Raw genomic sequence first — 13,784 nt, 5'->3', positions numbered from 1 at the left:
TCAAAGGAGATAAATCTTTCAGCATGCACACCTACGCTACGCAACTCATCAAGTTTTACATGGAGGATGCTGACTCAGACGTTGAGAGTTGGTGCAGGTTGACGGAAATTATTGTGATTGACGTGGACTGGAGAGGCTTTTGTGAGTGAGTGAGTTGAGGGGGCCGGGCCAAGGGCGCCCGGGCCACCCTGTTGCCGTGGTTGAAGGGGCTGTTTACGCCCGGGCCACGCTGATGTAATGTTGGTTTCCTGGTCGCATGGCTGCATGCCTGGATCAGCAGTAATAGTGGTAGTTGGGTTTGAGGTAAATGGTTGAAGGAGCCTTGGCTTATGCCTTGCGCGTCGGGCCATGTTACCTAAACCCTGGTTTCCTGGTCGCATGGCTGCATGCCTGGATCAGCAGTAGTAGTGGTGCGGTTTGAGGTAAATGGTTGAAGGAGCCTTGGCTTAAGCCTTGCGCGTCGGGCCATGTTACCTAAACCCCGGTTTCCTGGTCGAAGGGGCCTCACGCCCGGGCCAGCTGTAATGTTTTGGTTTCCTGGTCGGGCTTCGCGCCCGGGCCAGCTGTAATGGTTTGGTTTCCTGATCCAGGGTCATCACGCCCTGATCAGCTGTATTTATTGTGATTCTACGATCTGATATTCGCACGCTCTGTAGTCAGGAATGGACGAGCTGTGATAATAAGAAATTGAATGTTTACAGATGGACAAACCCTGGAGTAAGCGCACGAGGCCGTGCGATAGTCAGGCTGGCCGTGTCGGCGCCGGACACAGATGCTGCAAATTATTATTGATGATTAATAGTACCAATCTTAATATTATGTTATCTGTAGAAATCTGTAGAGCAGAAGGTTTGTGATTCCTAAACGTAACACCCGACTGATGCGCAGAAAAAGATAACTGTCAATTAGTTGTGTCATGTCAAGTGTGAGCAGGCGGCTGCGAGGTTATCTTTGTGAGCGTGTTGAGTTTGGTGGAACGTTAAATTGTAGGAAAAGTGGTTGTCAACCATCCAAGATATTATCTCCTTGCCCGTTAACCCACGCCTATGGAGATTCCACCCCTAGAGTTCCTTCTGATAGAGACCCAGTGCCTTTACATATAATGTTGGTGGTTCTAGTGTGGGTGATTTCTACGTAATAACAAAAATAAATTATTTGAATATCCATATTATGGTTTCCATTAATAGATTTTATTGGAATAATAATTTTATTGTAATTAATGTGACTATAAAACATGTAAGCGCTTTGGTTTTTCTGTAAGCTTATTATGTTGCTCATTGATAAATAAATAAATAGCATAAGAAAGTTTGCTTACTCTGGGACTAAAATATGGCACCGAGTAAAGTATTTCAATATTTTTATTGGAAATTTTCCATTTCATTAAACACTTTATAAAACAATGTTCAGGAAAACGTTGGTACTTATATAAATTGAAGGTTCCCGTGTACATCATAGTACCTTAGTAGTACCTTTTTCTTGAGGAAAATTGACAAATTACATGTATTATTGGACCTTTCTATTCCGAGCATCCAAATGTTTTCATGATAAAACACAATAACATTTTATTCATTTTCTTTTTGGCAAGCGTTTGGTGAATGTTATAAATCGTAGCTCATTCATATTTATTATTCTATGAATGTTGAACCACCTGAAAAATCTGACACCAAAACTATTATTTATTTACCTACATAATGTACTTACCTAGTATGGTTATAAAACTCCAGTTGCATTTCAATTCCATTCCCTTTGCCTTACAAACCAGCTAAAAAAGAAAAAGAAAAGCAAAGGCTTAAAATTAATTTTCCAACATTAAAATCCTTACATTTCGTTTACTAAAAGCCGCGTAATTCGACGTTACACGGCCTCGCGCCGCGTGTGAAATAAAATTAATTAAAAAATATATCCGAATCAGGTGAAAGGGTTAACCACGGCGCTTTAGAGCTCTCGGTCCGACCTAGTAACCCCGCGAGTGAGAATGCGATATTTAGGTGAAATAATCCGAAAAATACCGGTTAAATTTTGGTTTTCAAACGGTGAAAAAGTACAACTTTATGTTCAAAGTTAAACTTTAAATTCAAACAACGTCGATAAAGTGAAAAATAATATCGGCATTTCATGCCTCATTGGTAGGTAAGGACTAGGTACAGAAGTAACACGTAAAAATGACGAATTATATCAGTATTCTTCATATAGGTAGGACACCTATATGAAGAATACTGATATAATTCGCTAGGAAGTGATGCTCTATTTCTGGGATTTGGCTTGACACTACTTTTTGGGACACCCTGTATAATTTATTTATTTATTATAAGAGCAAATAATATTATATGACAAAAAAGAAACGCAATTTCTGTTTACATCCAAACTAACTTACGAGAGAAATTCTTAACTAAGTATAAGAACACCAAACATCAAATTCAATGAAATAACACAAACTTTCCAAATGTTAACAGACTTTTAACTACAAGAACATTGTGTTACTTGAAAAAGAACACATTGTAATAAATTATTCCGAAATTACTCCGTACAAGTTCTTTAGCAGCCCGCAGGTAGTTCGGCAAAGTTGTACATGATTTAGGTGGTGTAACTTCGTGTTTACCTTGTTGTGTTATAGTTAATAGCCCAGCCCACTCGGCGAATTTACGTTTATACCCGTCAGATCGCCAGTGCGAAGAGAACAGCCACTTATACTTGGACTGACTTCGAAACTTAAATCCCAACTAATATTATAAATGCGAAAGTAACTCTGTCTATCTGTCTGTCTGTTACGCTTTCCCGCTTAAGCCTCGCAACCGATTTCGATGAAATTTGGCAGGGACATAGTTTGAGTCCCGGGAATGGACATAGGATAGTTTTTATCCCGGTTTTTGAAACAGGGACGCGCGCGATAAAGTTTTTCTGTGACAGACAAAATTCCACGCGGGCGAAGCCGCGGGCAGAAAGCTAGTTAATCATAATCAGGTCAGATCTACTGAAGTAGAAGTTTCTGAAACTATTACGCTTGTCATAATCTACACTCAAGAACTGATTACCTAAAGGCGGTGATTGATATAAATATTGAATTAACAACTTAGGTTGGGTTGCACCACCTAACTTTGACCGTAACTATATCGATAACCTGTGTGTATGGTGTTTGACAGATTTTTGACGTTTTTCAAAGTTAAAGTAAGGTGGTGCAACCCAGCCTTAGTGTACACTTGAAACTACGCTTGAGAATCCTTTTTTCGTCCATTGGACGCTATTTGATTCTAATCATAAATTCAATCATAAAAAGCCTTTAAATTCAACTAAAATAGCAGTTACGAGCATATTATGTACATAGTGCTGCATCTAGAGAGTACAATGTGGACAGTAAGTCGACGTAAGGAAGTAAGTAAGTACGAAAAGCAGTAGACAGACAACTAAATCATTAAATATGAACTGTTAATGCTGTGCTGTATAAAGACTTTACAGTTTTACACGATGCGTTTCAATAAGCTCCGTTGCGCGCTGTGCAGACTAAAACGTACATAAGAGGGAAGCTCTTCTATTTTCTATACGTAATCGATCAGCACTTACTCTCCGCGACTCTCGTGTGCGATAACTGTAAATCTTTCAGACAATATCCGACCTGAGATGCTGTTCCCGCTCAGGTTCCATCGGGGATTGTTGTTTATGCTCTGATCTTCTGTAAATAACTGCTAGATATCACGCTACTTGAGGAAATAAGACTTGGTACTTATTTCTAGAAAGAAATAAATATAGTGCAACTGTGGAAGTAATAATGTTTTTGTGAAGTCATAGGCTGGATTGCATCTGTTTACTTCAACAAACGTCAAAAATCTGTCAAACTCCATACAAAAACACCGGTTATCGTCAAGTTACGGTCAAAGTTAGGTGGTGCAACTCAGCCATAGTCTGAAAATGTTGTAAGTTGTAACCCCAGTCTGATGTTACGACCTGCAGTGTAGAGGGAAGTCAGGAAATCATCATCATAATCATCACTTAATAAGCGAATAAGAGTTCATTCAACGAAGTGGAGCAAGGAATGCCTGAAAGCACAATCGACTTGATTATCACTTTCCATCAGGAGAGATGCAGACCATCATTTTCCTCGTTGTGGCAAAAAAAATCACCAGTTTTTTTATCCAGCCACTGCCGCCGCTATTATCTTGAGATCATCGATCAATTAATCAGGTATATCTTACGCTACGTTTCTTGACATTGATTTGCAAATTATTTTATCAGTGACACGGATAAATTTAAGTATTTATGAGTTACCATTTACTTACTTATTTCATTTATTTATTACCAGATAAAATAGGTAGATATCCCTCTTCTCCTTAAAAAAATTTAGCTTCGTATGGTAAAACTTATATGTCTTTTATTACGATCGACGGCGAAGCAAGTTCACGAACTCACTCAAATTGGTTCTCGATACACTACACTTAAGACACTGATATTAATCGTTTGACTGACCATTCGTGGTGTGTAATGAGATTCTATAGATAACAATAAAGAAGTTAAGTAAATCAATGATAAATCTTTCAGTTTTCAATAAATTAACACAGGAGTTAGAAGACTATAAGTGTTCTTTCTTATTATGGTTTAACCAGTTGCATAAAACTCATGTATACAAATAAGATATGAGTACCAATCAAATCTTATGTGTAATGGGTGTCTAAACAGTCAATCGTTATACGTATCACTGTCACAAACAATCCCATTACGTCTAGTCAACAAATGATAGATTAAACTCCCATACGCTCCGACATTCCGACAGCCTCATTAAAGTAAGTAGTACCAAACCAACACTGGGCGCTAAGTGCATCAAACACAAAGTCGATTCGAAATGTAATCACAGTAACATAATTATGTCATACGCTACGTTTCCTGACATGAAATAATTTTCATCGGTGGTCTTAAGGGTGGATTAAAATATTTACTAGTTGCTATTCTCCTTATAAAAAGGGCTTAATTTGTCTGGCAAGACTTTAAATAACTCTTTTATTACGTTCGACGCCGAAGCACGTTTTTGTGAGATGTGAAATTTTATTTAAAAATACTCGATTCCAGATAAGACTGGATTCCAGATTCAAAAATGTTTTCTTTTTCAGTTAGCCAGTTGAATAAAAATTATGTTAACCTCAATTCAAGGAAATCCCAATAAAATGTAACTAAGCACTAACGGTCTTATTCATAATAAAATGCTAATATAGGTTTAAAACCTACATTAGCTAAAACGTTTGATAGGCTTAAAACACTCTTATAAACCTCTGATAAAAAACGTTATTCATAATCGTTTATAAACCTTTGATAGCTAAAACAGAGTTTAATATTTTCTTTCCACAGACTATACAAAAAGAATGAACGAAAACAGCTTTTTTGGTGATTTAACTTGATGGACCATGTAAAATCATAGACAAATCGCAGAAAAAAAAAAACAAAAAATTGGCAGCTGTGACGTTTTACTTACTGACATTGACATTTGGCACGAAAATTTAATAAAGTTTTCGGTTTTTTCGATCAACTCCCAAGTTTTATCAAACTTTTATAAAACTTGGGATTGTATGTTCTGGATTCTGTACCTCTTACCCTGTACTCTGCAATAAGCTCTTACGACGACCCGGCTAGTTACATCGGATACTAATTATGTCCATGACGAAGGAGAACAGACCGCCTAAAAGGCAACGATCAGAAAACTGGTTGGAGGAAGATAAGGTAGTACTTATTTTTAGCCTGATAAAGTGCCTACTAATTTTTGTAGCATGGTTTTATTTATGTTTGACGCCTAGTGTTTGCTTTTCAGTATTTGCTGAAAGAGTTGGTGAAAGAAAGAGTAAATGCAATCGAAAATAAAAATACAGACACTAACACGAATAAACGGAAGGTTGCGGCTTGGGCTGATTTACAAACAACGTTGGTACATCTTTTGATTTCTGCCTTCAATATAAAATTTTGCCTTTACCTGTAATTCAAAATCCTGTCATTTCTTTTTCAGGTTTAATTCAATGTGCGCTGGTATGAACCGCTCCATTACCCAGTTAAAATCGCAATGGAGCCTCATAAAAATCAGTGCGAAGAAAGACAAGACCATTGCTAGGCAGGCTCAAATTAAAACTGGCGGTGGTCCACCATTATCAGTGCCTGACGATAGGGCTGATGATATAGCATCTTGGTTGCCCAATGAATTTGTAGTCGATGTTAACAGATTTGACTCGGACTCAAATAAAAGTGAATTAATTAACATTCAAGAGGAGGAATCAACTCAAAATACGCAAGATCAGGAATTGATAAATAATGAAGAAATCCAATATGAATTGGTGGTACTTGATGAAGAAATAGAAGATACACATGCTTGTACTACTAGAGGCATATTGGAAGATAAAGAAAATAAAAAAGTAGAGGCAAAAGAAAATAAAGCAAAACCTAATTTTAAAGCACCAGCAATCAAAAAAAAAAGGAAACTGTTAAACAAAGAAGGCTTAATTGATTTAAGCAAAGTTAGGATTTCCGAAATTGCAGAAACAGAATCAAAATGCCGGATTGAACTGCATGAAGTTCAAATGGAAAACGAACGGAAGAAAGGGAGAAACTTGGATCTTGAGCATCAATTATTACAGGAAAAACTTAAATATTACACTCACATTAATAAAGAATAATAAGTCTTTTGATGTTAAAGTTTTTCAAGTACTAACAGATTCTAAATAATAAGTTAGTTCCTCCCTTACTTCTGTTTGTTTTTAATTTGTATTTTATGCAGTTCCAATCCGCATTTTGATTGTGTTTCTGCAATATATTTAGACGGCTATGAATATGTTTACTAGTCATAACTTAATAAGAGTTTGAGATTACTATTAACTAGCTGTTGCCCACGACTCCGCCTGCGTAGACTACTATTTCTGTAACCTACAGGATCTGTGCATTTTTCCAGGATAAAAAGAAGCCTATATGTTATTCGAGACTATATAATCTATCTGTTTTAGCAATTTATTTGTTTATAAGAATTGAACTGTGATTTTTAGTAAGTAAGTTTAATAATTGTACTTAAATTAGTGATATAAAGTAAATACACATATGCCTAGTCACAAACATTCGCCTTTATAATAATAGTGTAAATTATGGTTATTTTGTTTTAAATGTAGAAGGTTGATAACCTCCGAATAGAAACGTTTATACTTAAGCAATTTCTTTGTTTTAAAGAATTGAACTGTGATTTTTAATAAGTAAGTTTGTTGAAACTAATTGTACTTAAATTAGTGATATAAAGTAATTTGTTTTGAATTTTTGCAGAATAATTGCTTTTTTAAAGAGAACTACAGGTTTTGTTTTTGTGATAGTAACAAATTGGACTGAAAATTGAAATACAGGTATTTTTCAATCAAATATTCTTTTTATTTTCATTAAGATGCCAGGAACAGTATCTGAAAAATTAAAATACAACATTTTCATGAACTCAAATGACATTACATAAAAGTAAATCGTTGGAATTTATCAAAATGTATTTTAGTACCATTCAAAAATGTTGATTTATAAAATTTTGTAGTATCAACTGCGACCTACGCCTCAACAATGAAGGTCGGTTGTCGTGAACACTGTTCTCCGTCGAAAGTTGCGGAGTTACAGGGACCTGCTCCATATGTTGTTCTGAAAAATATTATGAATTTGTCAACATTTTGTCATAAAGATTTGTATTCCTTATGTACAGTCAAATTGATAACATTTACCTAACAATGTGTCATTCATATCAATGGCTATATTATGTAATACAGCCAATGCTATGATCACAGCTTTTCCATTTTGGAGGCTTACTGGTAAGCCATGGAGTAGGCATTGGAACCGCTGCTTCCACACCCCAAAACACCTTTCAACAGTGTTCCTAGTTGAGATGTGAGCATTATTGTATGCTTCTTCTTCTGGACGACTAGGCCTTAAAATAGGTGTAAATAGATATGGCAGAAGAGGGTAGCCCGAATCGCCAATAAGGCGTCCTCTAAACTGCCTATCCTCAAATCGTTGTTTTATATTGCTCTCCATAAAAATTCGACTGTCATGTGTACTGCCTCGCCATCTAGCCACTATATCCATTATTTTGAGGTCAGCATCACAGACAACCTAAAATAAAAAAAACAGTATCCTGTAGGTAATCCATCAAATAATATAGTGTTGAATGTTGCTAAAATTTAGATCATACAAAGTAAAAATTATAGACATTATTAAAACAAATCTTTCTCTGTTGTAAACTGTATAAAATCAAAATATATTTTACCTGAACATTCAGGGAATAATAGCCTTTTCTATTAATATAGTACTGGGCCATGTCACCTCCGGTTTTTTTAATTTTAATGTGGGTGCAATCTATGGCTCCTATCACCCCAGGAAAATTTTTAATTGCTCTAAATTTGGCACTAATTCTTTCCTGCTCTCCTATAGTGATAGGCATTTTGATGAAGGAATTTGCCTTATTCGCGATTGCATGCGCGACTCTGGCGCATATCCGGCTCACTGTCGGCTGACTTAGGCCATGGAGGTCACCAGCATCATCTTGTACCTGAAAATGTATGAAAATAATTATAGCAGCCACGACAAAGGGATAAAATAAAACACTTTTTTGTGCTTACCTCACGACGTCCCCAACATCTTATGGCCACTAAAACTTGCAGTTCAGGACACGTGCCACCACCTCTAGCGCTCTGAACCAGATCATCTTCCACCAAATCTATGATGGTGCGCACTGTGTCCTTATTGAACCTATATTTTATTTTAAAATTTAGGTCCCGCAAATCGAATGGGTTGCTTCGTTGGCGGTAGAGCTTTCTACGTCGCGCTGGGTCGGCATTATTGGCTAAATGCACAATTGCATTTATAGCATTCATTTTCACAAGCAAGGATCACAGCAAGGATATTTTGAATAAATAAACCAACGAAGTGACATTCATATGAAATGACATTTATAAAAGTTAGGTTAAAATAGGTTTATTAGAGCTTTAAACAAGGCCCGAGCTCTCGATAACTTATCACACAGTTATAAGAGGATTTTAGCGCTAAATGACGATTATGAATAACAATTTTTATCAAACGTTTTATAAACCTCTAATAAGCATTTGATAAAATGTGAAAAATGATTATGAATAAGACCGTAAGCATTCAATCGAAGTAAGCAGTCAATCATTATACGTATCGCATTCATAAACAACTCAATCACAATCAGATTACGTAGGTAGTCAACAAAATTAATGATAGATTAAACTCCCATACGCTCCGACAGCCTCATTAAACTAGTATCAAACCAACACGGCGCTAACTGCATCAAACAAACTCGGTTCGAAATGTAATCACAGTCACATCAAATGAGACGCAAACTTAATGCAGCTGCCGTGTTGAGTACTAACTTTTGGACGACTGACGCGTGAAGGTATAGGTTTAGTGCTAACTCAGTCAGTGTTTGAGGTTACATGGGAGCGACACGGGAGGGGACTTGACATAATAATATTGTGATGTGACAAAGCATAATAATTCTGAAGGTGATCTGAAGTCTCACTGACATTATTCCGTGGTAGGCAGTAAATAAATGTACTGATTTTAACAACGAAATTACTTAAAACTTACTATGAAATTGGCAAAAATATACAGGATGGAAACTGTACTAAATGTATGGAAATTGGAAACATTGATTTTTTTTCTGTAACCTATTATTGATACCGTTTGATAGAGCTCGAGCACTTTCAGGATCGGTAACCAGTTCGTTCGATATCTTGTATAGTTTACAAATACTTAATCGTGTGAGATCACATCGTTTCCACCCTGTATGCAACACACTCCCTTTTTGAAGGTTGTAAGAGATTCAAAATATTGAACCTAAATCATTACAAAAGGTAAGTAATAGTTACCGTCATCTATCAACACAACAGTTCCAACCAATTTAGATCGCAGATAGTTATTATGACACTGGCATCGCTAAGAAAGTATTTTCAAATTCAACCCCAAGGGGGTAAACTTGGGTTCAAATTTTGTACAGAGAAAAAGAGATTATAGTCAACCAAAGCGAAGCAGTGTGGGTGGAAAGCTATTCACTACTAAAACTAGCGTCACTAAGTACCTACTTCTTCTAACGTATTGAACCAAGTTATTTGTCCAATGAAGTCAAACGGAAACTTGCCGAATGCAACAACAGCGTCTGTCTCCTTCTGACAATTTACTTTCAGGTGGCTTGGGGAATCGTGGGCGTCTTTTGAGGTCAGATAAGGTCAAATGACTCACCTTACAGGGTTGAAGGTGAAAGTCAAATGCACTTGATAGCCTTCATGGGTCAGATATGTACGAAATATAGCCATGATTGGTGAAAGGAAAAGTCATCGGTTCTATGATAATAATTAGTGTTATTATAAAGAGGAAAGATTTCATTGTTTGTTTGTTTGTATTGTAATAAGTAGGCTCCGAAACCACTGATAACTACCGATTTGAAAAATTCTTTCATCTTTAGAATCCTACATTAGGTATTTCTGATGAGCATAGGCGGTACGAAGTTCGCCGGGGCATTTAGTTTCAGAGTAGTTAAACACAGAATCATCGTCATCTACGACGAAATAAGACGATTTCTTCGAGATGTGCATATTTAATTTGTAAGCATAAAAAACAAAAATTGGACTTACGAGTTTATTGGTCTACTAATTGTTACAAAAAATTCATTAGTTATTCCTCAGAATGCATTAAATTTTGAACGCTCAGTTTGACAATAAACAACATTTCAAAGCAAATTCTAATGAATCAAAAGGACTATCTACGCTTTTTTCGTCATCGGCCTCACGTCCTAAAATTAATTACATCGTAAAGCGGGCAAAACTTCCTCCGAGGACGATATAACCGGGTGATAACCGGGGAGGTCAAACAGTTAAACCGTACTTGGATGATTGATTAGTTAAACTGGGACAACATTGTTTTTCTGGTAAGATATTAGCCAGAATCCTATGACAGTCCGACAATCATCATTATTTCAGCCATTAGACGTCCACTCCTGAACATAGGCCTCCCCAATGATTTCCATAATGACCTATTGATAGCGGCCCAAAAGGGTAAAGGTGTTGGACTGACCGACTCGTGATTCGAGGAACACGGGTTTGATCCCCGCCGCCGCTTGACTATTCTGCTATTGTGGTGAACTACTTACTAGTGGGTAACACGAGGGGTTAACGGAGTTGCTAATATTCTTTAAAAAAAACTGCTTTAGTACACAATATTCTAGTTCATGTCGACGTATATGCTTAAAAGCAAACATTTTATAGCAAAATATCTCTATCCGTACCCATTGTACAGATAGCGTAACCGTATAGGTATACGCTGTAAAAGGTATTTTTCGTTTGATCTCGACTCACGGGTTTCGATAAACGACAATGTACGGTCTGTTTATTGCGTAGACAAGCCACCGGAATTCCGTATAGCTTGACAAATTACGGCACCCATAGCGTGTTTCCGAATGAACTGAGAGGCCACTACAATTTATAATGAACGATTGATAAGGCGTGATAAATTGGAGGGTTAACGATAAAAGGAAAACTAGGATGACGTTCTAGAATGTTTTCTTCTTTCTCCATTTTTATTGGTTGTTGAGAGGTTTCTTTACAAAGCAGTAGAGACTACAAGATCATAATGATGATGATGATTAAAATTACATTTAAAACTATATTTTCAAATCAAAGGCTTATTCCATATTAGGTCCTGAATTATTTGAAAAACATAAATACTTACACAAGACACATGGCCTACAATAAACGTAATATAATAATTTAATCATCATCATCGTCAGCTCTTGTAGTCTACAGCAGGAACACGACTCTCTCCAGTTTTTCGCAGGAAAATGAAGGACTGACTTATCTTCCTGCCATGCTGGAGACGGGTTGAGAAGGTATATTTCTCCCAATATTTCCTGTTTCCATATTTAATCAATTGATAGAAACAAAGGGAAAGCGTAGTTAAAATAAAGAGGTATCCTTTATTACAAAGAGCTGCCGCCTCTTTTTTACTTTTATTTATATTTGCCAATATTTCCTTTGTCTGTGCTTATTCTTGTTTAAATCTATAATTTTCGTTTCTCATAGGAGGTAAGCGTTCTATTCTAACATACTCATTAAAATCATTCGCTCAACGAGTCTACAGTAAGATCTCTACATCTTCTTGAAATACGTAGAGCCAAAATACATTTATTTTTAACAGGTTTACGTAACACAGTACGAGTACTATTTACTAGAGCAGGGTACATAATTTTAAGCATAATGTAGTATAGGTATACTTGAAACGATTTTCAACTAGCGAAAACGAAATCTTAATAAACATCCAGCATTTTGTTCTTTAAATGTAATTTTATTGTCTGCTATGAATTTTGAGTAACACTAACAAGCCTAAACTTTAACTTAATGTAGTTATAAATAACTTCTTTGCGAATCCAATTTCATTAATTGTAGATAGGTACGTGTAGGGCCTATAATATAGAGTTGCTATTCTCAATACTCTTCACTAGCTATTGTTGTATACCCGATTTCGTTGTTATTTTTATCTCAAGATCAATTTTCTCGTAAGTTACGTATTCTTTAAAGGACTTCGAAATTAAATTAAATTAAATAAAAACACTTTTAATTTATTTCTTACATCCAGGCCCAGACACTTTTTAAGTTTTTCTCTTAAAGGGACTATTCCCACCGCTGGAACTTCTGTGTAGCCTACAGTAAGGTCTACAGCTTGACCGCCAATTTTCTCTTAAGTTAACGTATTTTTTCTTGTGTAAAATCAAATAAGTATCTTCTCAGCATACTAAAGATATCTCAACTAGTCCGTCGAATTCCAAAGGCATCGTCCCAGCGTCTATGCTAAGTATACCTAAGTTTTTCCGACTAGCAGCTGTTCCAGATATAACAAAATGGCGGCGAAGTTCCCGCGTAAATCAAGATAGCGGCTGATAAGCGCAACTTGAGCATATAAAACGTTCTAATGGCTGCAAAAGTCAGAAATAATATTAGGATGCTATTTTAAATCTTGTGAAAATGGTTTAACATTATTTTACATCTAACGGTCTTATTCATAATAAAATGCTAATATAGGTTTAAAACCTACATTAGCTAAAACGTTTGATAGGCTTAAAACACTCTTATAAACCTCTGATAAAAAACGTTATTCATAATCGTTTATAAACCTTTGATAACTAAAACAGAGTTTAATATTTTCTTTCCACAGACTATACAAAAAGAATGAACGAAAACAGCTTTTTTGGTGATTTAACTTGATGGACCATGTAAAATCATAGACAAATCGCAGAAAAAAAAAACAAAAAATTGGCAGCTGTGACGTTTTACTTACTGACATTGACATTTGGCACGAAAATTTAATAAAGTTTTCGGTTTTTTCGATCAACTCCCAAGTTTTATCAAACTTTTATAAAACTTGGGATTGTATGTTCTGGATTCTGTACCTCTTACCCTGTACTCTGCAATAAGCTCTTACGACGACCCGGCTAGTTACATCGGATACTAATTATGTCCATGACGAAGGAGAACAGACCGCCTAAAAGGCAACGATCAGAAAACTGGTTGGAGGAAGATAAGGTAGTACTTATTTTTAGCCTGATAAAGTGCCTACTAATTTTTGTAGCATGGTTTTATTTATGTTTGACGCCTAGTGTTTGCTTTTCAGTATTTGCTGAAAGAGTTGGTGAAAGAAAGAGTAAATGCAATCGAAAATAAAAATACAGACACTAACACGAATAAACGGAAGGTTGCGGCTTGGGCTGATTTACAAACAACGTTGGTACATCTTTT

At 36.1% G+C, this 13,784-nt stretch overlaps 2 protein-coding genes and 1 long non-coding RNA gene across 3 annotated transcripts in view; 1 reads left to right on the top strand and 2 right to left on the bottom strand.

Annotated features, from left to right (window-relative positions):
• LOC135071447 (uncharacterized) overlaps nucleotides 1-13,784 on the bottom strand; it is a 67,134-nt gene that overhangs the window by 3,150 nt on the left and 50,200 nt on the right. The window lies entirely within an intron of this gene.
• On the top strand, nucleotides 5,170-6,936 carry LOC135071446 (uncharacterized). The gene is made up of 3 exons (XM_063965237.1): nucleotides 5,170-5,700; nucleotides 5,789-5,898; nucleotides 5,981-6,936. Exons 1-3 carry the CDS (start codon nucleotides 5,632-5,634, stop codon nucleotides 6,639-6,641), a joined length of 840 nt encoding a protein of 279 aa, XP_063821307.1. The 5' UTR covers nucleotides 5,170-5,631; the 3' UTR covers nucleotides 6,642-6,936.
• LOC135071445 (putative nuclease HARBI1) lies at nucleotides 7,353-9,117 on the bottom strand. Its single transcript, XM_063965236.1, has 5 exons — nucleotides 8,601-9,117; nucleotides 8,249-8,530; nucleotides 7,707-8,094; nucleotides 7,493-7,626; nucleotides 7,353-7,403 (listed from the first exon to the last, which is right to left on the bottom strand). The coding sequence occupies exons 1-4, from the start codon at nucleotides 8,853-8,855 to the stop codon at nucleotides 7,496-7,498; spliced, it is 1,056 nt and encodes a 351-aa protein (XP_063821306.1). The 5' UTR covers nucleotides 8,856-9,117; the 3' UTR covers nucleotides 7,353-7,403; nucleotides 7,493-7,495.

The sequence above is a fragment of the Ostrinia nubilalis genome, chromosome 4, assembly GCF_963855985.1.
Source record: "Ostrinia nubilalis chromosome 4, ilOstNubi1.1, whole genome shotgun sequence".
NCBI classification, from domain to species: domain Eukaryota; kingdom Metazoa; phylum Arthropoda; class Insecta; order Lepidoptera; family Crambidae; genus Ostrinia; species Ostrinia nubilalis.
The sequence above is the reverse complement of the archived record's forward strand: the minus strand, read 5'-3'. Positions and strand labels throughout refer to the sequence as shown.